General features: G+C 41.4%; 1 protein-coding gene and 1 non-coding gene across 2 annotated transcripts in view; one reads left to right on the top strand and one right to left on the bottom strand.

The window, feature by feature from the left end:
* FKBP5 (FKBP prolyl isomerase 5) overlaps nt 1–22,941 on the top strand; it is a 98,512-nt gene extending 75,571 nt beyond the window's left edge. The window contains exons 6-11 of the mRNA XM_045543584.1: nt 1,846–2,002; nt 7,482–7,572; nt 10,352–10,435; nt 17,306–17,491; nt 19,458–19,697; nt 20,357–22,941. Coding sequence (XP_045399540.1) covers nt 1,846–2,002; nt 7,482–7,572; nt 10,352–10,435; nt 17,306–17,491; nt 19,458–19,697; nt 20,357–20,464 — 866 coding nt within the window. The 3' untranslated portion in view covers nt 20,465–22,941. The remainder of the gene's footprint in view (nt 1–1,845; nt 2,003–7,481; nt 7,573–10,351; nt 10,436–17,305; nt 17,492–19,457; nt 19,698–20,356) is intronic.
* LOC123633751 lies at nt 5,074–5,205 on the bottom strand. Its single transcript, XR_006733758.1, has one exon. It is a non-coding gene; the product is annotated as a small nucleolar RNA SNORA67 (small nucleolar RNA).
* Nucleotides 22,942–24,158: the final 1,217 nt, after the last annotated feature.

Raw genomic sequence — 24,158 nt, 5'->3', positions numbered from 1 at the left:
TATTTTATCTATAGAGTCTTCCAAAAGTGGGTATAACAGAGAATCATCTGCATTTATGATTGTGAGGCATAAAACAAAAGGCCATATGCCAGCTCCACCCAGTCCAGCTCTAGCTCTTGTTTGGAGGAGCTGACTTGGAAGTCAAGGCCCTCTCTAGTTTGGCCCAGGCTTCCTAAACTTCATTCTGTGTCTGTGATGGGAACAAATCAGGGTGGTATTAATCCTAGTGAGTTAGAAAAGAGTAGAGAGCTGTAGAGCATAAATATCCAGGTGACATTTTGGCCCTAGTGTCTATACCTGTGCTCTTCACTCTTCAGTTTCTCTCATTTCTCAGGCCCAGGCTAGAGGTAATCCGATCAAATGATTAACTACAGGAATTAGCTTTGAAGCTGGTTTCTCGGCTATACTGAGAGTTATATTACCGGGTCATAGAATCACAGAATTTTAGAGCTTCCAAGGACCTTCAGAGATCATGTAGTTCAAAGTAGAGCAAGTTGAAATCAAACTTTTATTTGGAAAATAATAATTGTCTTACTGAATGTGGAATAAGTATAACAGAACAAGTGATTTTTAGCCTCTCTAAAGCAACCAGTCTAAAAAAAGAAGCATTTTAAGAAATAGATTTGAATATAGGCCATTATATAACAGAAATAGAAATAAAGAATTTTCTTATGAAAGACAAATTATTATATTGCTTGGTGACTGTTATGCTATCATACAAGCCATCTGTTTTTCTTTCTTTCTTTTTTGAGACAGAGTCTCACTCTTGCCCTGGGTAGAGTGCTGTGGCATCAGCCTAGTTCACAGCAACCTCAAACTCCTGGGCTCAAGCGATCCTCCTACCTCAGCCTCCCAAGTAGCTGGGACTACAGGTGCATGTGCCACCATGCCCAACTAATTTTTTCTATTTTTAGTAGAGATGGAGTCTCTCTCTTGCTCAGGCTGGTCTTGAACTCCTGAGCTCAAGTGATCCTCCTACCTTGGCCTCCCAGAGTGCTAAGATTACAAGCGTGAGCCACTGCACCAGGCCTACCTATCCATCTTTCTTATTGGGTCAAAGACCTAAGCGGAAAGGAATAAATATCCTTAATGTTAAAAGTAGTTGTAAAGTTTCAGATAATTGCTTTTCCTAAAAAAAAAAGTAACTGATCAAGAAAGAAAGCATATCTGTATGCAGAATTTGATTTGTGAAGTTATAGTAGACTATTGATTCTTTCACACTTTACATTTATTATTTCTATTAATACTAAGGAATATAGCTAAATTAGTTATTGATGTTGCCTTTGGATTTTCCATTCTTATTCAAATATATTTGTGAATGAGATTAGGACTCTTAAAGAGCTTCTGTATTCAGTTAACCTTTGTGTGTATGTCATTGGGGAAATAGCCACGGTTGTTTTTACTTGCCGAAGCATCTGAAGCCAAGATGCAGTTATAAGCCATTATATGCTTAATATTAAATTTGTGGCATTTTAATAATTATTAGTAAATAATCAAGTATTTCTTGACCTTGTGTTTGTTATAGGTGAGGAAACCTCTGTCTTATAGCAGGCTTAAATTAAACCTATGTTTCCAGTTTGTTCTGTTACCCCCTAGGCTTTCTTCCTGATACAGACAGTTATCAGTACTCATAAGTTTAACTTAAAACAGAAAGAAAATATGGTTGCTCTTAAACTTTCAGGCTGGGGGGACTAAGCTTCAGCACCACATTCCACGTGTGTCTCTTGATGAAATGAGAAAGGGGAAATAGCATTTGCTACATTGTTGGCCACTCATTTATCTCTTCACTAAATTAGCGAGTCCTAAGGAGCACCTTTGCTGACTGTCCTGTCTCCTCACCCTCAGTCCACCTGGAAGGCCGCTGTGGTGAAAGGATGTTTGATTGCAGAAACGTGGCTTTCACTGTTGGCGAAGGAGAAGACCATGACATTCCGATTGGAATTGACAAAGCCCTGGAGAAAATGCAGCGGGAAGAAGAATGTATTTTATATCTTGGACCACGGTAAGCAGCATACCAGTTCAGAGCACAGTGAAGCTACCTAAGGAACAGGGATATGCTCGTTTTTCATTCAACGTTTTGGCGTTTTCAGTGAAGTTAATACAACAGTGGAAACAATTAAATCAGGCTATAGTTCGTCCTCAAGTAAATCTGGAGGTTTGTGAGCATTTTTACTTGATGGATGTGTGTCAAGAATAGGCCAGTTTTGCTTTTTGGGATTATTTGTTTTGTCTGCCATATTGCCAAGACAGGCAGCTATTGACCCTTCTTCCCTTTTCTTTAAATGAGGCAGGAAACAGTAAAACATGGGAGGGTGGGACTCAAAGAAGCATTTGGATAATTTACTACCACTTGAATTTGTGCCACCTGTTCTTATAGAGTGCCTAAGAAAAAGGATGTTCTTCCTGGATCTGAAGACAACAGAGATGACTCATTTTTTGCCTAAGTTTTTCCCATTATAAGAATATCCATTAGCACTTCCAAGCTTAGAACTATCAGACACTGACAGTCTCTCTCTTGTGAAAACATGTCTGGTGTTATTGTTAGATCTAAAATTATACCATTTATCTAACCCTTCTATCTTGAGAAATGGACCCCAGAGAGAAACCAGGGTATTTTGATTCTGTTTGCATGAAAGTAAATCTGCTTATCTAGTGTATCCTTCCCTCTGGCTCTATGGATTTCAGACAGTAGAATTTTGAGTTATTAAGAATCTTGATGACCTGCATTTGCCTACAGGAAGTATTGGGCCTACAGTCTTTTGCCTTGTGTAGCTTCTGTAGTAATCCAATGGCAAATTTACCTGTGCCCTGACACCTGATCCAGAATATTTTTGAGGTGATGTGTTAGCCATGCCATTGCCACTTGAAAATCCTTCCAAAATGCTCTACATTGAGCTCTTTAAAGCCTTCACTGAAGCACCTTTCATACGTTTTTTTTCTCTACCCTATTCCTTTTCCACTACCATAGTCCCACTTCCATGTGTTTCTTTACATTTGCTCTATAGTTGCAGTTCATTCTCAGGTGAAACTGATTCTCTGTTTCTAGAAGGAACTTTTTTTAATCAAGTAGAGCATGGAGAAGGCTATCTCCTCCGTATCCATATAATCTCTAATTACTTGTAATCAGCATTCCAAAATTACAGTAGTTCTAAACTCATGGGGAAGCGCTTATGTCTAATGTATGTTTTCAGATTTAAGCTCCTTAAGGATAAGTTCTTTATGTATTGTGAGCAAATAGTATTTTATGATTCAGTTCCTTACATTTTAACCTAGCTGAAGGCAATTGTGGAGACAGATGTCTCAAGTTTAATGGCAAAGAGAAACTGAAATTTTCCTTATATTTTTTAACATGAATAGTTCCTTGCAGTTTTAAACTATTTGTTGTATTATTAATGTTAAACTCTGCTCTGCTTTCACCAGTGGTGTGCACTTGGGCAAGTCACTTAACTCTTCTAAGCCTCAGTTTCCCCTTCTGTAAATGGGAATAACAGTATCTACCTTGTCAAGTTGTGAAGGACTAAATGAAATAATGCACATGAAGCACTTAGCGAAGTGTGTGGCATACATAATCCCTTGGGACATTAACCGTTATTGCTATTGTGATGTCTTTCTCTTCTATTTTACCCTCAGAGCACAAGAAAAGAAAATCCCTTTTTTTTTTTTTTTTTCTTTTTTCAAAACAGAGTCTCACTCCATTGCCCAGGCTAGAGTGCCGTGGCATCAGCCTAGCTCACAGCAACCTCAAACTCCTGGGTTCGAGCAATCCTCTTGCCTCAGCCTCCCAAGTAGCTGGGACTACAGGCATGTGCCACCATGCCCGGCTAATTTTTTCTTTATATATATTTTTTAGCTGTCCATATAATTTCTTTCTATTTTTAGTAGAGATGGAGTCTCGCTCCTGCTCAGGCTGGTCTTGAACTCCTGAGCTCAAACAATCTGCCCACCTCAACCTCCCAGAGTGCTAGGATTACAGGTGTGAGCCCCCGTGCCTGGCTGAAAATCCCATTTTAACATAAATGGTGGATTCTTCAGATTTTTTCAGGCATAAAATTAGTTAGCAAATTTTCATAACAGAAGTTTTTTCATGTTTTATGGAAATAATTTAGCAACGTTAGAAAGGAACATGATATTTTCTGCTCAAGCTGTTGGTATGTTGAGGAATTATGTAAAGTACAACCTCTGCACCATGAAACTGTATGTGCATTGTGTAATACTGTACATGTATGTAGAAAATTCCTACACACCAAGTATGTTTTTAGTGCATGCAATGAATTTATTTGTTTTATTTAGATTCCCACTTCCATAAAACATTGCATCTGAGTGTTGCTATAACATGACTGTTGCAAATATAACTGTTGGAAATATATGCTCTTAGTGTCATCTGTATTTCATTCTCCAGCAAACTTCCAAGGCACACCTTGTCTTTCACTCTGATAGATTCCTTGGCAGAATATTTTCGTAGTAAGAAATTCATAAAATACTTCCAAAGAACCCATTTTTCTCTCTTCTCATTGGGACAGTATCTTCTCTTTATATTGTTGTTTTAAATAAAGTGGCTGATTAATCTTTTTTGTTTTAGGTAAAGTGTGGATAGTTTTGTTTTTTTTTTTTTTCATGGATCATTCTTTTGTCTCAGAGAGTGACATTTATTCAAAGGAAAAAAAGAAAAAAATGACAAGATGTCCATCCCTTGGCTCCCTTCCCTCCCCCTCCTGCTGCTCCTTAGCCCCCCAGGATTGAACCCTGGCTGGGGCTAGGTAGCAGGACAGCCCCTCTCAGATGAGATCAGCTACACTGAGGGGCATCTCCTCAATGGAGGTGTTGTAGAAGGTCTCAATGTCTTGAAGAGTCCTCTCGTCTTCTTTTGTCACCATATTAATAGTCACACCCTTACAGCCAAACTGTCCACCATGACCCATTCTGTGAATATTGTTTTCCCTGTTGGTAGGAAGGTCATAGCTGATGACTGAAGAAACCTGCTGCACATCAATGCCTTTGGCCTATGTCAAGAAAGACAACAACTGCAGCATATGAATAAGAGGACAAAATCTATCCTGAAGGGATTTGTGGTACACATGTAGGCAGCTGAGGGAAGGCAGAGGAAATAAGCATCCCCTGTCCTCCAAAGACCTTAGACATGCCCAATTTTAATCCAAGTTGCTACTTTCCTGAGAGAGGCACTAGCTGGCCCGTCAAAGTGTGGATAGTTTTCATGTTTTTCTTCTGCTTCCTTTCCTTATATTTCTGTCCTGCACCAACCCCAAACAAAAACACAGGCTGCCAAGAGCGATAGTGTCTAATTAGGAGGCAGTGTGGGTCAAAAAACTAAACAATTTTCTGGGGACACACAGGGTATGAATTTAAATCCTGGCTCTGCCACTGCCTCTTTATGTGACTTCTCAAGAAGCACTTCTCTCTGAGCCTCAGTTTCTTCATCTGTAAAAAGGGAGCCGTAAGAACTTGTAGTACAAGTGCTTCTTGTATGCACATAAAGCCTTGATGGTCATTGATAGTCATTATTTGTGTCTCTAACCTCTGGAGGCAATTGTTAATTCAAGGACATTAATACTGAATTCATTCTGTTACTGTAGCCCAGCTTATCTTTGGTTAAGTCCTAGAATTCCATTTGTGGTATTTTATATTTCAGTTAGATGAATTTTGTGCCCTGGTTCCTTCTTTGCCCAGGCTGATCTGGCATAAGTCGGATGGCTTTCTGTATGACACGGAATTCAGGACAGTTGGTGTGAGCTGACACCTCTCCAGGATGATGTGCTCCACATGCATCCTGACAGAATTGCTTCATTTTAATCCAGGAGAGATGGTAGAAATAATATCCTTTGTTGGTCTTCTTTAATCCCATCGGTAATAGTCGGGGCACTTTGATGCCTCCCTTGACTCAACCCTCACACTCCCCACCCCAGCCACCGGCCCTGTTTGTGAGTTCCTCTAGGGCAGGTTTTCTCATCCTCAGCACTGTTGACGTTTTGGACTGGATAATTCTTGGTTGTGGGGGGCTGTCCTGTGCATTGTAGGATATTCAGCAGTGTTCCTGGCCTCTACCCACTAGATGCCAGTAGCACCCCCCTAATTGTGACAACCTGAAATGTCTCTAGGCATTCCCTAGGGGGAGGAGGTGTTAAAATCACCCTGCTTGAGAGCCACTGGTCTAAGGCAAGTGCTAGATCATCTGTTGCATCTATACCTGCTTATTAGCACAGGACTCCAAATATAACATGCTCTCAAACACGTGCGAAGTAAGGACTCACTACCTATCTAGTTTCTAGCAGTTAAGAAATAGTCTTTATTTAACAGATAGCAGAAGCAAAATAGGAAATATATAGATCTACGAGCTCAAAGTAGAAAACTAGGCACCACTTCCTAAAATCGGCCACTGGTAATTGTGTCCTTTTTTATTTCTTTGCTGAAGATACCTTTTGCCCTGCTATTAAAACCACCACACCTCATTCCTACCAGCTTTCATTGTATGTCTCTGGCTCTCTCTGGCTCCAGCTTCCATTTTCTTGTGTAACAGCGGAGGTGAGTGAGTAAGCATTTGTTTTTCCTGGAAAATTCAGACAAGGGATGTAGAAAGTGGTACAGGCGACAAGATATGAGTATTCCCACTCTCGTCCCTTTGCTGAGAGAAATTGGAGACAGAGCTCCACTAGGGCTTCCATTCTAGTAAATATATGCTTCCTGAATACATTTAATTTGTTAGAGATCTTAAATGACCCCAAAAAACAAATTTATATATCCCCAGATATTTTATTCAATAAGTTTTGGCTAAAGTTGTAGCATTTTATAATATGGTAGGTCCAGAGCCGTAAGAGTATTTCTCACAATAGTGTTAGAGCTTGCTAGCGCTGCTATTTTTGATTCCATATCTGTTATATTATTTGTATTTCCTAGTGTGCTTTTTTAAAATCTGAGAAATACTGTAAAAACTTATTTCTTTTCTGTTGTGTAAGTCTTACTCCCCCGCCTCACCCCCTACGTTTATCTGACTGGAAGGTGACAGCACTTTAAAGTTAAAAGCTTATTAAAACATACCTCTAATGAACCCCACTGTAACAGTCACGGTGGCTGTGTCTTCTCTGTCCTTCCTGCTGATAAAGCTTAGGTAGAAATTCCTCATAGCTAAATAATGGCTATTTTGTAAAAAGAACTAGATATAAAGTCAGAGAAAAAGGCAGTGGCATTTAAAATCATGGTAAGCAAGCTGTCCCAAGGAGTACAGGTGTTGCATTACACGTGAATATGAAGGAGAAAAGAAAACGAAATCTAGCCTGGTTTCTAAGAAAACCACAGCAGTGGTATTTGGCACTGTATCTCCTGATCAACATCTGGTTTGTCTTCAGGGCTCTGATATATGTGGCTTACAAATGATGATGTTATGCTAATATGATGCCTCAAAATACTGAAGGAAGTGCCTGAAAATACTCCAATTCTTTTAAAGTTTTATTTTTTACTCTCCATTTCAGATATGGTTTTGGAGAGGCAGGGAAGCCTAAATTTGGCATTGAACCTAATGCTGAGCTTATATATGAAGTTACACTGAAGAGCTTCGAAAAGGTGAGAAAATACCAACTTCTCTAAAATCATGGTAGATTTTTTTCTCTGTCCACTTCCTGCGAATGAGCATTTTATATCAGTAGATGGTGTAGGTAGATGGGGTTTATTTGTATGTTGTGCTTTTCATTACCAAGTTTGTCTCTTGTTTCCAACACTGCTACTGAAGTATGGGACAACTGACATAGCACAGCTGATGTACAACCGAGGAGCTCAGTGTTCTTATTTTGTTCCTATGTGTCAGCCTTTTTTTCTTTTTTTTAACTTTTTTGGGTAGAATCCAAGACTTGTTCCCTTATTTGTTCCTAGACTTGTTCTTTTTGTACTTTTTTTTTCCTGGATTGAGGACAAAAAGGTTCACATTCTGCCAAGCAGCTCCTTGGGGGAGTGGGGTGCAGCTTTCCAGTGCTGAATGTGCTGTACCCTTCCCAGGAGTCTCGAAGAAGCCTGCACTGTGGCTCCAAGCCCAATTGCAAGGCCACGGGGGCCACCAGGCTCTGTGACCCAGTGATACAAGAAAGAAACCTGCCAACCCTAGGCTTTTTTTTTTCATACCTGTCCAAGTGGAGAAGAGAGAGAATTTGTCAATTGCCTTGGGTTCCAGAAATGGTATGTCTCCCTGAACATGTCTGCATCGCAGGCTCACCTCCGGAGGCTCCAGCCACAGTTGCACTGCACAAACACAGCACGTGCCTGAGCTGGGTACGCTGTTGTCTTCAGCTGCGGCCCTGCGTTCCCAGACCCACCCTTCGTGGAACTCCTCAAGGACTGCATTTTGTATTCCTTTCTTTATTTTCCCATACAGTGCTCCTATACTTCATGTTCTGTGCAGTAAGCTTTTGACTAGAAATGTGACCATGTATATTTTGTTAGACTTGGAAAGGACATCTTTGTCTTGTGATCCTGTGCCTTTGGGCTGAGAAAGTGAGGGAAGAGCTGCTTTGGAATTTTCCCCAGTGGTAATGTTCCTAGTCATACCCCTCCTACTTCATGTTCCCCAAAGCAAACATATGCTCTGGTGGTGAATGTCACTTGTCCTCAGGTAACATTTTCTGAAGGCCTGCTAGCTCAGCACTGATTCTTTAATGCTGTCTTCGTACATTTTGTGTTTTTTTTTTGTTAAAGAGAGAGAAAATAATCTTTAGCATATGGTTGTGTAGACTTTTCACTTTTTGGGGGGTGGGGGGGTGGAGATAGGGTCTCATTCTGTTGCCCAGACTGGAGTGCAGTGGTGTGATCATAGCCCACTGCAGCCTTGAACTCCTGGGCTCAAGTGATCCTCCTGCCTCACCCTCTCAAGTCGCTGGGACTACAGGAGCATACCACTATGCCTGGTTAATTTTTTTATTTTTTGTAGAGACAAGGTCTTGCCGGGTTGCCCAGGCTGGTCTCGAACTCCTGGCCTCGGCCTCCCAAAGAGCTAGTAGGACACCATGCCAGGCTCTATTTCCATTTTTATAAAGTAACCCCTTTCCCCTTCCCACCCCTGACCCAATGGACACTGCTTATTTAGGAGCATTCTCACTGTGGTATGGCACAACTTGCCTGTGCTCCATCATCGCTCTAAGAGTATATTCATGCAATGCTGCTTGGTGTATCTGAAACTACATGAAGGTGTGTGATGTTGTTGAAGGCAATGTGATTAAATTCTCTGCTCTATAGTGTTAAGAATATATTATGCTCCATAAAGACTGAAGGCATATAAAAATTACAAAGGGCCCTTGTGAACTAGGTCAGGGGGAGGGGGTTGGTGCCAAAACCCAGGATCAAACCGTAACTAGGTTTTTAAATAATCGAGCTACCTTGTTGCTAAATAATTGTTGCTACATTAGGAAGCAACGTGGGTTGCCAGAAAATCCCTCTCATTATTCACTTAGAAAAAAGCTGCGGGTGGGGAGGACTATTACACCAGGAACACACACTAATTGTCTCTTGAATAGGGACAATTTTACAGTTACCTGCTTAAACTTAATAATTCATATGCAGTAAATAGCACTGACCACACCCATTTGTCTCTTTCCCTAAAGGACCCCAAGTTCTCTTGGTTCTTTATGATCCTTCTAAATCCAGCTGTTCATACAGCAGTGCAATTATTTCTAGATGTGGATCTATAATGGTGAAGACTAATAGTACACATACTATTATACAAACTAGCAGATGATAATGCAGTCATGTGTTTATGGCTTTGAAGTGATTCTTGCATCAGCTTTACCCTCCCAATTATGTTTTACTTGAAATTCCCCAAGTATATGTCTGCAGGTTGATATAATTTAGAGGCTTTAGTATTTCTGGTTATTTTAGAGTGGCAAGAGAACCACTTGACCTGAAAGTTGAAAATTCTGTGTGAATATACAGCTGTGACTTAACTACAGTAGTGTTCCTATTTTAGCGTTGAAAAACTGAGGCTAGAGAAAAACAACTTAGTGGAGAGATTTGCAAGAGGGAAAGGAGCCCTAGTTTTGTGTGGCTTCACCTTATAATTCTGAAGATGTATTTTTTAACACTGCTCAACAGTTTATGTCCCTTCCTGTGTTTTTTGCCTCCTCCTCCCTCTTGAGCAACATGGGTCAAGCTGCAGCTTGGTCATCATGGAAAGTGAGTTCTTAAAACAGCATAAAGAGCATTAGCCTTGCAGCAAATGGCAGTGGCACACAATTGCAACAGCCAGGGTGTTTTTAGTTTTGATTATACTCTAGAAGTAGCTGTTGCTTTGTTCTAATGGGCGTCAACTGATGCTTTTCCTTCTCTGTTCATCTAACTGTTGTCACAAATTTACACACAGGCCAAAGAATCCTGGGAGATGGATACCAAAGAAAAATTGGAGCAGGCTGCCATTGTCAAGGAGAAGGGAACCTTATACTTCAAGGTGTGTGAGTCCCTGTACAGTCCTTTCCACCTCAGAGAATTTACTCAAGTGTCATTGAATTGTGCTGATAGTCCCTACTCTGCATTCTATCAACACCCTTCTGGGTAAGAATAAGCCAGAATTTTTATAAGTCTGTCATTTTCAGTGTAAGAAATGGTGAGAAAAGAATGAATTAATGTGAAAAAAAGGAATACAAATACGTCTGTTACACATTCTACTCTAGAAAGGCAGACGGGTCTGGCTTACCCACCCATCACAGTATCGCTCAAGGTCTGCAACATCTTGCTTGGTACATAGTTGGCGCTCAGTGTTTGTGGAATGAATAGAATAATTCTTAGCCAGTAATGGAATTCACAGGGGTAAGTTTAACATCATTTTCCTTTCCACTGTTTTGGTGATGTCACTAGGGCATGTAACAAAAGGAAAGCAAACATGCACAGATTTCAAAAGAAACTGACAGGTAGAGAGTATTCATTGCTTCTAATGGTCAAGATGATTCCTGCACACTTGCTTTTGTGAGGAATCTTCAGAAATTCCTGAATGATATTCATCGTAGATTTCTACTCAAAAACCTTTCTTGGCCGGGCATGGTGGCTCATGCCTGTAATCCTAGCACTCTGGGAGGCCAAGGCGGGTGGATCGTTTGAGCTCAGGAGTTCGAGACCAGCCTGAGCAAGAGCGAGACCCCATCTCTACTAAAAATAGAAAGAAATTATCTGGCCAACTAAAATATATATATAGAAAAAATTAGCTGGGCATGGTGGCGCATGCCTGTAGTCCCAGCTACTTGGGAGGCTGAGTAGGATCGCTTGAGCCCAGGAGTTTGAGGTTGCTGTGAGCTAGGCTGAAGCCACGGCACTCACTGTAGCCTGGGCAACAGAGTGAGACTGTCTCCAAAAAAAAAAAAAACCAAAACCTTTCTTGTAGGCATCTAGGACTGCAATATCTTCTCACTTAGATCTTAAATCCCCAGATGTAAGAAAAAAAGAAACAGCACTTCGTTCAGTTGTAATCAGAACAACCACTGCTTCCTCACCCCTAAATAGATGCCTTCTCCATGTCAAGAGGAAAGGGCTTGGTGATGAGAATTAGGGGAAGAATGGGAGTTTTGTCAAGACTTTTTTCTTTTGTCTTTTCTTTTTCTTTTCTGCCACTGCAATCCATGAAGAGAAATAAGGTGATGTTATTCAACGGTATAACGCAGTGATGCATAAATGTACCTTAGCAAGTCTTTATGGAGTGTCTACTATATAACATGTTATTGAGTTTACAACCTCATCGGGAGGTTGTAAATGTGGCAATGTTAACTCAGGTGAAACAACTAGAGAATTACGGGAGAGTATATAATCAACACAGCCAGAGGGCAACACGTATGGTCTTTGTTTTTCGAACTTTGAGCTGAGACTCACTATTGGGTCATGCAATCAATTCAGTGGAAGTGTATTGCAATGTGTTATAAGGATAAGTTTTGTTGCGTAAAACTTTTGTTTAGTTGTGTTCGAGTAGATACTGGATTGCAAATTAGAACATATTTCTTACTGTGGGTAGTAATCAAACAAACTTGAAATCAAAGGTTTAGATAATACGTAATTATTTATATACTTATATGTATTTATTTTTCCCTAATTATTATATGTTATAAAATATTGTGTCGATCACCAGAAAGCACTGGGGTGTGGTGGAATGAGTTCTGAATTAGAAATTGGAAAAACTGGGCTTTGTGGCTCTTCAAATGACTGAAAGTCATTTAAGGTCCAAAAAAGTTATATTTTCATATGAAAAGTGAGGGAGTTAGGCTAGATGATCCCCAAGTTTCTTTCCAGCCCTAAATTTCTGTGGATTTCTAAACTCTCAAGAGCAAGTTTGACTTTTTAAAAAATTCTAATTGAGGCATATTGGATACTTCTAAACTAAGAAGGATTCCAAATGTGTTATTTATTTGTATACCCAAATATACAATATCTTGGAATAAAAAAGAAAATTTTCTATAAAATCCCTTAAGACCATCGGTCCTGAACAGTGTTTCTTATGTTTCTGAAAATGAAATCCATAAAAATCTTTAACTGTATTTTATACATTTTCCAAAATTTCTTAATAGAATAATTCACAGTTTGGGAGGGTTTGAGGCTTTTGGCATTTGACTAGAATTATAGTAACTCAGTGTAGTAAAACTAAAACAGTTTAGCTATTCAGAAGCTCTGGTTGCTGATGACACAGAACTTCAGAGAACTTGGTTGGTAATGAAATGCTGTTCTGAAGCCATGTGTCACTTAGCTGTGTCCTGAATACATACAGAGATGGCGAGAATGAGTGAGCAGTAGCAGAAAGCAGAGCTCAAGTGTCTGTATGGTTACTTAACTGTGTTGCTTATTAGCATTACAACTGCAACAGTGATTTGTGTATTTCATAATATCATGAACCTTCTTAAAATTACTGATCTTTGGATAAAATCTGGATCAGCAGTCACACATATGGAACAAATTATTTTTAACATGCAATTTGATAGACGAAATCTTTCAAAACATTAGTCCATTGGGGAAAAATTAATGAAAGGTTCAAAACCACTGACCTAAGACTTTTCTCCCAGAATGTCTCTGAACATTTTGTACCACTAAAAACATCCCTGGAGGCACCTTTATAATTATAGGTAAAAGATCCCAGCAACGATCCTAGCTTCAGCTGTAAGACTTTAAAATGGTTGGAAGATAGATTCTGTACACATTCCCTTCCCTTTTAAACTTCCAGGGCAGGTTTTGATCTGCCATGCTGCCCTCCCAGGCCTGTCCTTCCAGGGTATTTGACTTGGCACATCTTGCGCACGCACAGAGTCCAGATGTGTGGGTGAGAGCAGAGATGGGCTGAATTGAAAATCTGTATTTCTTGCTATCTGCATATTAGAGCTCTGTCTCCATTGACCTGTTGGTTTGGTTTACACTAAAGTGGTAAAGTCTCTCCCCTTAGTAGAGTTGAGTTGTACTCAGCTTTTAAATGGGAATGATCTTGCCATTTAGATTGTAAAAGCCTCATTTCAACCACTGAACACTAATGAGAAGAAAAATAAGAGGGGACTTTCATTTGGCTCTGAAAATAATTATCAAGCACAGGTAACAACATGATATTATGCCAGTCATTGCGCACACGGTTTTTGCCCTCACAGATGACAGTACTCTGCAGGACAAGAGCATTAACTTCACACCTGCTGAGTGTTTCTCTTTTCTCTGACTTGGCAACAGAGTGGCAAGAAGTCTGAGGACACTGCAATGATGTGGGGTTCTTGCGCCCCCTTGTGCTTTTCTTGGAAGAAAGCACTTCTAAAGCAAGCTCGTTAATGAGAATCATTCAATGCACTGAACGCTTTTCAGACAAACCGGGCTTTGCCATGTTGTGACCACCCTCGCTGAGCCAAGATACCAGTTATATGATTTAGCCAGCTATAACTCAAGGAATTGGGCTTAAAAACAAGACTCCTAAGAAGAGTCCACCCTATCTTTTTTGTCCTGCCTTCATTTTTTTTTTTTTTTTTTGAGACAGAGTCTCACTCTGTTGCCCAGGCTAGAGTGAGTGCCGTGGCGTCAGCCTCGCTCACAGCAACCTCAAACTCCTGGGCTCAAACAATCCTCCTGCCTCAGCCTCCCAAGTAGCTGGGACTACAGGCATGCGCCACCATGCCTGGCTAATTTTTTCTATATATATTTTTAGTTGTCCATATAATTTCTTTCTATTTTTAGTAGAGACGGGGTCTCGCTCTTGCTCAGGCTGCTCTCAAACTCCTGAGCTCAAACAATCCACCTGCCTCGGCCTCCCAGAGTGCTAGGATTACAGGCGTGAGCCACTGCGCCCGGCTGCCTTCATTCTTTTAGTTCAGGATTTTTCAACCTCAGCATGATTGACATTTGGGGCTGGATTTTCTTTGTTATATGGGTTGTCCTGTGTGTTGTGGGATGTTTAGCAGCATCCCTGGCCTCTGCCAATAGCACCCCTCCCCTCAGTTGTGACAACTAAAAACATTGCCAAAAGTCCCCCAGGGGGCAGAATCACCCCCAGTTGAGAACTGTTTCAGTACCTCAGAAGCAGGAATACCGCAGCTCATTGTAAGTTGAAGTTTAAATAAAGTTACATATGATATACTGCAGCTCATTGTAAGTTGAAGTTTAAATAAAGTTACATATGATACATGTGAAAGAGCTTTTAAAAAATTAAAATGCTTTATAAATGTAAAAGAACTCTTAAATCTATTATTTGTATTTTTAGAAACCATAGCCTTCTACCATTCTGATTATTCAGAACCTACTGAAGTGATAAGATGTAGGTCTTTGTCCTACCTGCGTCTTCTTTTCTTTCTCTATAACGATATATTAGGAGATGATCAGAAAAGGTAATGGGTACATTAACGATGGAGGAGGAGAGAGCAAATGAAGGAAGTAGGCATGACGGGGAAACGCCTGTCTTTCCCACCTAATGGAAATGAAATCACATTTTTCATTTCTATGCACACTTCCATTTTTGCTCCAAATGATATAAAAAGGTTTGATGCCATAGTTATATTCCTTTGACTTTAATAGTTACTCAGCAAACCTTTATTAAGAGCCTCTTTGTGTTAAATCCTGGATATTCCAAAAGGGATAGGACATGCTGCCTGTCCTCAAAGAGCCCATTAACCAGCAAGAGAAAAGACAGTGACAGAAAGAAAATGCCGACCCCTGAAACTCGTGAGGACTTTATTCTTATTTTTTTGTAGTGCCCAAAAAATGATGGTAGGCCTAAGACTGACGGAACATAAGTATTGTCTTAGTCAGCTCAGGCTGCCATAGCAAAATACCTTAGACTGGGTGGCTTACACAATAGGAATTTATTTCTCACAGAATTTATTTTTGGAGACTGAAGTCCAAGATCAAGGTGTCAGCAGGATCAGTGTCTTGTGAGGGCCTCTCTTTGGGCTGCTTGCAGCCCCCTCTTGCTACGTCCTCGCAAGGCCTTTCCTGAGGTCCACGCAGGTGGAGGGCGAGGAAGCTCTCCAGTGTCTCTTCTCACAAGGGCTCTAAATCCCATCCTGAGGGCCCCACATGACCTCATCTGAACTTAATTGCCTCACGAAAGGCCCTATCTTTAAATATCATCACATTGGGGTTAGGACTTCAACATATGTATTTGGTGTGGGAGGCACAATCCAGTCCATAGCAAGTATGATTTCCTCAAGAATTTCAGCACTGAGCTGGGCGTCGTGGCGTGCGCCTGCAGTCCCAGCTAGTCAGGAGGCTGAGGCAGGAGGATTGCTTGAGCCCAGGAGTTGGAGGCTGTAGTGAAGTACAATCACGCCACTGTACTCCAGCCTTAGTGACAGAGTGAGACTTCGTCTCCAAAAAAAAGAAGAATTTCAACATGTATAATAAAGGGGCCTGGTTTCATATTCTTATAAATAACCTGTGTCACAAATTTCTGAGGCAGAGGGTAACAGATTTTGATTTTAATGCCCTTCTCCTTCATGACACCCCAGAATCCTTTTGCACTGCCTTCCTGCAGCAGAACTGATGGGCTCTGTGAGTCCCCTTTCTTAAACAGGTGCCTTGTGGAGAAGGATGTTCGGAGGATGCAGTGCAGCCTCACTTAGCCCCCAGCCCTCCAGTGGGGACAGGCCTCCGGCGTCTTCATCGCGGCTCCCGTCACACAGGCGGCCCTCACTGCTTATGCCGCCCCCTTGAAGTTCTGTAGAACAGAACATTCTCTTAGATCTGCTCTTTGATTTTTCTCTTCTTAAAGTCATTGGGTGCGGGTTGGAGTATATACAGGGAGAGACAACTCTACAGTGAGATGTAGTCACTGCTGTGACTCTGGTAAATCCTAATGACATGGTCTTGGCACTGCTCGTTGGTTAGACATTGAATTTAATGTCCTTATAAGTGTGGCTGCTCTTCTGCCATCTGGTAGGATGCGTCATCTGTGTTTTTGAGCTTATCACTCCCTGCAAAGGGAGCCCTCTCTGGCACGCCCATTTTATTTGTGTATTTACCAGCCAGCACTGCGTTCTTTCATTTGTCTAAAATGGCAGTAAACATATCAGTTCAACTCCAGAGTTTCTTGTGTAGAGCATATATGTACACACACACATACATAATTCATGTGATCATCACAATTGTCAGAATCCCACTAATCAGATAGGAACAAAAATATGAATGGGAAAAAGATTGCTCTCACATAATTACCTGACACCTGTGTGATTTATGTTGTTTTATAGTTGTTATTTATGTTGGATTTTGCCATTGAACTATTTATATTCTCATTGCCCATGGATCAGGTATCAGCAAACTACAGCATGTGGGCCAAATGTGGCCCAGTGCCTGTTTTGTAAGTAAAGTTTTACTGAGACACAGCCACACTCATTTACTTATATATTGTCCAGAGCTGCTTTTGTACCACAAATGACAGAGTTTACTAGTTGCAGCAGAGACTGGTTTAGATAAGATTCGCGGTGTTTGGGAGTGGCACTTGCTAGAATATAGTCTTTACTGTGCAATGCTGAACATCAGAAGAAAAGAGAAAAGTAACTTCCCCCTCGCTTGCACTAGTGGTATAGTCTAACACTGCTCACAGTCCTTTTGAAAGACTAATGAATATTAGCACCAAAGAACATGGCCCAGAAGCCTTGACGCACACCTGCCGACAGGCCAGGATGGAGATGCTTGGAGAACAGCACTGGATAGTGCTGGTGCCCTGTCCCGAGCCAGTCGCAGCCTCTGCGGCTGCTGAGAACAGAAATAGACCATCCTCACCGGTTCGTGTGCTGGGGGGGGGGGTTGCTTTGGTTGAGGATCTGGTTGTCTTTTGTGCCCGTCCCGAGCCAAGTACAAGTAATTACTAGCTTTTGTCTTCCAGGGAGGCAAGTACATGCAGGCGGTGATTCAGTACGGGAAGATAGTGTCCTGGCTAGAGATGGAGTATGGTTTGTCAGAAAAGGAGTCCAAGGCTTCGGAATCGTTCCTGCTCGCTGCCTTTCTCAACCTGGCCATGTGCTACCTGAAGCTCAGAGAATACACCAAAGCCGTGGAATGCTGCGATAAGGTAAACTTGTCCCCTGAGAGATGGAATGTTGACATTCCAGGTCTTTTCTCCATCCCACATTTAGTCTTCTTTTTTCTTCCTCTCAGCCACAGGTTGGAGGGTTTTCATTTGGCTTTGTGTTACTTACTTGTATGTTTGGGATTATTTGTTTCTCAGTATGAATTGGGAAATTCAGAAAATTCTAATTATAGTCAGATTTTTCTGATACCTAGACAATTTATCATATGTGCTGTTCTAATATTTTTATACACCAGCTGATGCTTTTATTTCAAATATCTTAGAGTGAACAGTATGTATTACACGATGGGTAAAACCTTATCTTTGTTGCATCTTAAACATAGACACAAAGAGGTAAACAAACAAACGGCAACTATTTTGTATATTTTGTATATTGCCATCACATCCCACTAAATTTTTGCCTGAGAAAGGGATGTTATGGTTAATTACATTTTTAAACTTTCTGCTTTTTATATTTAGAAGTAGTATAGTTATTCAAAATTCAAACATTGTAGAAACATACAAGAAAGTGAAAGTATATTCATAAAATTCTCGTTGACCCTCCCTCTCAGGACCAGTCATTTCATTTTATACATATTTCTTCTTCTTTTTCTTCTTCTTCTTCTTCTTTTTAAGAGATGGGTCTTGTTCTGTCACCCAGGCTGGAGTGTAGTGGTGTGATCACAGCTCACTGCAACCTCCAACTCCTGGGCTCAAGTGATCTTCCTGCCTCAGCCTCCTGAGTAGCTGGGACTACAGGCATGCACCACCACACGTGGCTCATATTTCTTCCTTTTTTCCATACATAGAGTAACATGTGTTTATATATTTTTTAAATGAGAATATATAGATTTAGATATATAGTTTCATAAAGTAAGGACATCTTTTTGCATCTGATAGGTCTATCATATAGCTCTCTCTCATTGTTTTTATTGTATTTGTTTGTTTAGGTCATCCTTCTAGTCATGAGTTTTTTATTTTCTTTTGTTTTTTTGAGACAGGGTCTTGCTCTGTTGCCTGAGCTACAGTGCAGCGGCATCATCCTAGCTCACTGGGCTCAAACTCCTGGACTCAAGTGGTCCTCCTGCTTTAGCCTCCTGAGTAGCTGGGACTACAGGCATGCATATCCATGCCTAGCCTCCCGAAGTGCTAGGATTACAAGCCTAAGCCACCATTGCCAGCCATGTTCTATCTGACAGCAGGATCATAACCTATTTATTTTATAACACTACTTAAAACCTAACAGAGCTTAATAAACATCTGGAACACAGCAGTGGTTAATAATAAAACTATGATAGTATTTAATATTTAGTGAAGGTACATACCAGGCGCTGACCTAAGTGCTCTGCATGTATTGTTTCATTTACTCCTCACAACAACCTTGAAGTAGGTATTGATCTGGTCCCTCCCCCACATTATAGATGAGGAAACTGAGGCTTAGAGAAACTAAGTATCTTGTCCAGTATCACAAGGTGGTAGTGATAAGGTTCACTTAAGTCTTACTTAAGAGTCTACACCATACTCTAAATCCCGAGCCTACCACAAAACACCTGAATGAAGAATAAGTCCTAGCAATTCAATTTGACTTGCACTTAGCAGCAGCACTTGAGCAATATGCAGAATTAGAGGTACACCTGCTGCCTTAAAGGCACTTATGCCACGTACAGCTTATTTTTTTATTGTTTGTAAGACAGGGTCTTGATATGTTGCTCAGGCTGGTTATAAACTCCTGGCCTCCCAAAATGCTAAGATTTTACAGGCATGAGCCTCCTTGGGATCTTTCTAGAAATTATGTTAAATATAGAAATTAATTTGAGTAGGGTATTTTCGTCAGTAGTATAAAATTATTTTGAGCCCCATTTTTTCAATACACCTTTTCCATCTTACTTGGCAAGAGAGCTTTGGTAAGCTATTTACTGAATTTCTTTTAAAACTCATCCCTTCTAAACTACAGACCATCTGTTCCTAGGCCCTTGGACTGGACAGTGCCAATGAGAAAGGCTTGTACAGGAGGGGTGAGGCCCAGCTGCTCATGAATGAGTTTGAGTCAGCCAAGGGTGACTTCGAGAAAGTGTTGGAAGTAAATCCTCAGAATAAGGCTGCAAGACTGCAGATCTCTATGTGTCAGAAAAAGGCCAAAGAGCACAACGAGCGGGACCGCAGGATATACGCCAACATGTTCAAGAAGTTTGCAGAGCAGGATGCAAAGGTGTGTGCAGAACCCACTGCTTTCCGCTAGATTGAGAACTGACCTTGCCCCTTTGATTTTTGTTCTAAGAGGATTAGGCGTAGGGGACAAGGACAGTTCAACAGCCCAAGAGACACAAGAATAGGGAACATGATTTCCAGTCTGATCTGAGGCTGGTTTGCATCCAGAGGTTCAGTAGGGCAGTCCACTGGCCAAAGGTACAAGGTGTGAGGCCTTGGCATGTCCATGCAAGAGACTGAGAAAAGTAAATTCCTTGAGACATAAAAACAGGGTATTATAAGAGCCCCCCCACTGTGCCCTCTACCTTCTAGGGCGGGAGCCAGCCTGGGCACTGTGATCGGAGCCGTCTGTCTGCGGAGAGTCGGCCCCCCAGCTTAGTTCAGCTCTGCTCCTGCCTGCATCCTCCACTCCCCACACCCCATTAGCATATGGACTTAATTATTCAACAGCTGTCCCATGGAGCAAGCTAGTAATTTTAACCAAAGCAAAGTTCAACTTCACAGTCTGTTGATAGCAGGGCCCTGACCTACCCAACTGGGCGACCAAAATAGAATCATTGTAATGTCCTCTTGTCGTAGACCTGACAGACAGTCTGGAGGAGCCAGAATTATTTCACTTCTTTTTTCTCTAAGCCTCTTGATTTCCTGTTTCTTCCTTAGGAAGAGGCCAGTAGAGCCATGGGCAAGAAGCCTTTAGAAGGGGTCACCAATGAAAAAGAAACAGAGAATCAAGCAATGGAAGAAGGGAAACCTGAAGGCCACGTATGACGCCACGCCAAGGAGGGAAGAGAGTCCTAATGAACTCGGCCCCTCCTCGACGGGCTTTCACCCAACTCAGGACTGAACAGTGTTTAATGTAAAGTTTGTTATAGTCTGTGTGATTCTGGAAGCAAATGGCAAAACCAGTAGCTTCCCCAAAACAGCCACCCTGCTGCTGCCCAGTAGGTTCATTGAGGGGGTGGCGTGGGACCACTCCAGCGGAACAACACAGAAGTGACGGTGCGCAGAGATGGAGCCAACAGCTTAGGTCCAGCTCATTTCAGCTTATGGCAACTTTCAATATCCAATTCAGGGTCCCTTGAGATAATCCTAACAATTGGGGCTTCTGTTAGGTTTTACATTTGAATTTTAATAGCACTACAGAAATCTTTTTAAAAATGCTTCATGAATTTCTCCTTTCCTACAGGTGGGTGGGGTGGGCAAGGAGGATGAAGTTGTGTTTTTTTAAATGACTAAAGTGCTGTGAATGCAACCTGTTGCATTTTAACCAACAGAACCCACAGTAGAGGGGTCTACCATCCCCTCAGTTCCACAGCAGTGTCACAGACTTGAAAGCCAGAACCTCAGAGGCCACTTGCTTGCTGACTTCGCCGCCTCCCAAACTCCCTTCTTAGCAGCCTGCTGGGGAGAGTAGGATCCCCAGGCCCAGCCTGTCCCTGGGGGAGCAATTCTGTCATTCCTAAAACACCCTGCAGCAATGATAATGAGCAGACTGGAGTTTCTGCATTAGCTTTTCCTGTTTTGAATGAAGTTCTGAGATGCTGAAATGCAAAAAGAACAATCAGAATTGTGCTTTTCCCCCTCTATTCCTTCTAGGAAATAACGTTGAATACACAGTACTTCCTGCTAGCATTGCTGCTGCTCAGCTTACTTCCATTCTAATCCTTGCTGTTAAGAATTTAAGACTTGTTCTTATAATATCTTTGACCTGGAGTGGATTTACTTACATATCCATTTAGGACTGTTGCAGCTTTTTTATCTTCTTTTTTAAATTACTGGCTCGTAAGCATATATAATATATACTGGTTTATGGAACTTTATTTACACTCCTCTATCATGCAAAAAGAAATTTTGACTTTTTACTACTAAGTAGCTTAATTTTTAAAAACAAAATCTGTGGGGTTGACAAACAAGTAGTTGCTCTTCTACATTAAGGGTTTTATCTGCAGGTTTGACATACAGTTGCTTTCTTTCCTGCCCTGATGCCTTCTCTGTTCTGGTGTGAGTTGAAAGAGTTGAAAACAGCTTCCCGTGCAGGTACATCTAGCCTACATCCCCAGTACTTGAGCATTGAACTAGGGCAAGTCTTAAAATAAATACGTACATGGAGTTGAATTTTAGTCCTTACGGGTCAAGGAGATTGGGCATGGCACTCTGTCCCACAGCCCAGGACACTGTGGGAACACATTGGGCAACCCTAGGCACCAATCGCTTAAACCTGGAACATCTCACTTTCTTAAATCCTAAAGAACACTGGCAGTGATATTTTAGATTAGTTTTAATTTTCGTGGTGGTTTTGACAAACACTTTCATTGTTAGGTTAGGATCCACCTTAAAACCTAAAAACCAAGTCATTTTCTTTCATACCAGTTTTCTTTTCCCTGGAACAAATGGAATCAAATTGTGAGTTTTTCCCTTTAGTGATCACTAAAACCTCTCTAATTTCTCATTTATGCTTCTGTCTTTTTTTCAAGAAATATTTCTTTAAAACGCCCTTAATCTCACCTAGGATATATGAAAAGCAAAAGTTGATTTTGCTTATGTGCTAAACTGGTATTTGAAGCTCTGTTGACTAGAGCCTGATTCCAAAAAGTCCAAGATTGAAATTTGATCCTAAAAAGGCCAGTTAGATTTTTGCAGGTAACAAACAAAACTGTTCCAAAACTCAGATGATCCCAGCTGTCTCCCGGTGGGTGTTACGGGCCACCAGGGGGAACTAGCAAGAGTGTGTGGGGAGTGGGGAAGGGTGTGTGAGTGGTTCCAGGCAGATGAGATCAAGGTGCCTGTCACCACCCAGGAAGAAACTTCACATGTTCTTGTATCAAATTCAGTAATGTTAAACAATTTGTGTTGAAATCAGATGTCTTTGAACCACCTTTTAGACTGCGTATGGGTTGGCGAGTCAGCACATGATGAATTAAAAACAAATTGTTTTTTAAAAAAATCATTTAGATGCAATTTTTTGTGTTCCTTAAATAAATCCAAAAAAAAAAAAACCAGATGTGATTTCCCATTGTTTTTGGTTTTACTAAAGTAATTTTCAGGGAAAGATGTTTTGGTTGAAAAACTATAGTGGGGGCCAACTTGAAAAAATGAGACATCAGAAAATTGGCAAGAGACAATATTGTCACACTCTTTAACACACAACTTGAAATCGACACTTGGGTAAAGGCGGTAGAATGATGCATCTTTGTTAAAATGAACCAAACAATCCAAAAAATAAAAGGATTTTGTTTTTTCATAAACCAGTGGATATTTTATCTTTTTAATTAATTTTAAGGTAGTTCAATTAAATAAAATTTAATGGTGCCCGTTAATAACTGTATAAAACATAAGTAAGCATATCCCAGGCAATGTTCTGTATTGAGCATGCCTTTCCTTGCTTAAGCGCCATATTCCATTGGGTACTCAATCGCCACAGACTCTGAAGGCCTAAGGAGATGATGTCACGTATACTGCGAATCCTGATTTTCATGCTGCGGAAGCAGGGGTGCGGTGCTGGGATGATGGTGCCCTTGCTCCAGTGGGACCCCTGAGGTCTACAGACAGGTTGATGCAGGCTCCAGCTCCCTTTATTCCCTCTGAATTCTTTGTCTCGTCTCTGGATTTGAATTATATTCCTCCCTCTTTGCTGTTAAATTATTTGGTAATGAAATAATTCCCTTTATTTGCATGCTTTTTTCCTAAGCAAATAGCGATCACTCTAGGGATCTTGAGGATGAGCCGGAGAGAGATTCCCAGCCGTGAATTTGTGATCTTGGTAATTCAGAGGCAGCTGCACACGCTCCAGAGCATGAGGGGTATCAGTGCAGAGCTTCGTCCAGATTTACTTGGCCTTCTCAGCAGCACATTGAACTCCTTCCTGTTGGCATGGTGCATTAGAACCCTGTATTCCCTGAGACCGGCACCCTGGGAGACTATCACCAGCAACAGGGGCAAAATCCGTTGGATTTGAGCTGGTTAATCAAAATCCTGAAACTCAGAATTTCCCAGCTTAGCTGTATATTTTTTCCATCAACGGCTACTTACGCGTTTGAATGACAGTGACTGACAAAAGTACCTAAAAGGACATTCTCTGATGGCTTGAAAGGTTTGGGGAGACCCCCAGTGCCTCCCTTCAGAGTTTTCTCTCCTCCCCATCTGGTGTGGAGGTCTCTGTGGGAGGGCGGGGAAGGGCAGAGCAATCCCTGGTGCTGGGATTCACTTGTCTTCTAGAGGTGAGGGAGCCTTGGAGTACTAAGAATGGAGAGGACCCAAATGGTGCTCCCTTGTGCTGGGCACTTAACTCTTTCCACTGACCTTCCTAATACAGGAAGGCCGGGCGGGGTGGTGCACACCAATAGTTCCAGCTGCTCAGAGGGCTGAGGCCGGAGGATTCCTTGAGGCCAGGAGTTCGAGGCTGTAGTGCACTGTGCTCGCGCCTGTGAATAGCCACTGCAGTCTTCCAAGTCACACGCAGTCA

This window comes from Lemur catta, chromosome 2 (assembly GCF_020740605.2).
Source record: "Lemur catta isolate mLemCat1 chromosome 2, mLemCat1.pri, whole genome shotgun sequence".
In the NCBI taxonomy this organism is placed as follows: domain Eukaryota; kingdom Metazoa; phylum Chordata; class Mammalia; order Primates; family Lemuridae; genus Lemur; species Lemur catta.
This window is presented reverse-complemented; position numbering and strand designations above follow the sequence as displayed.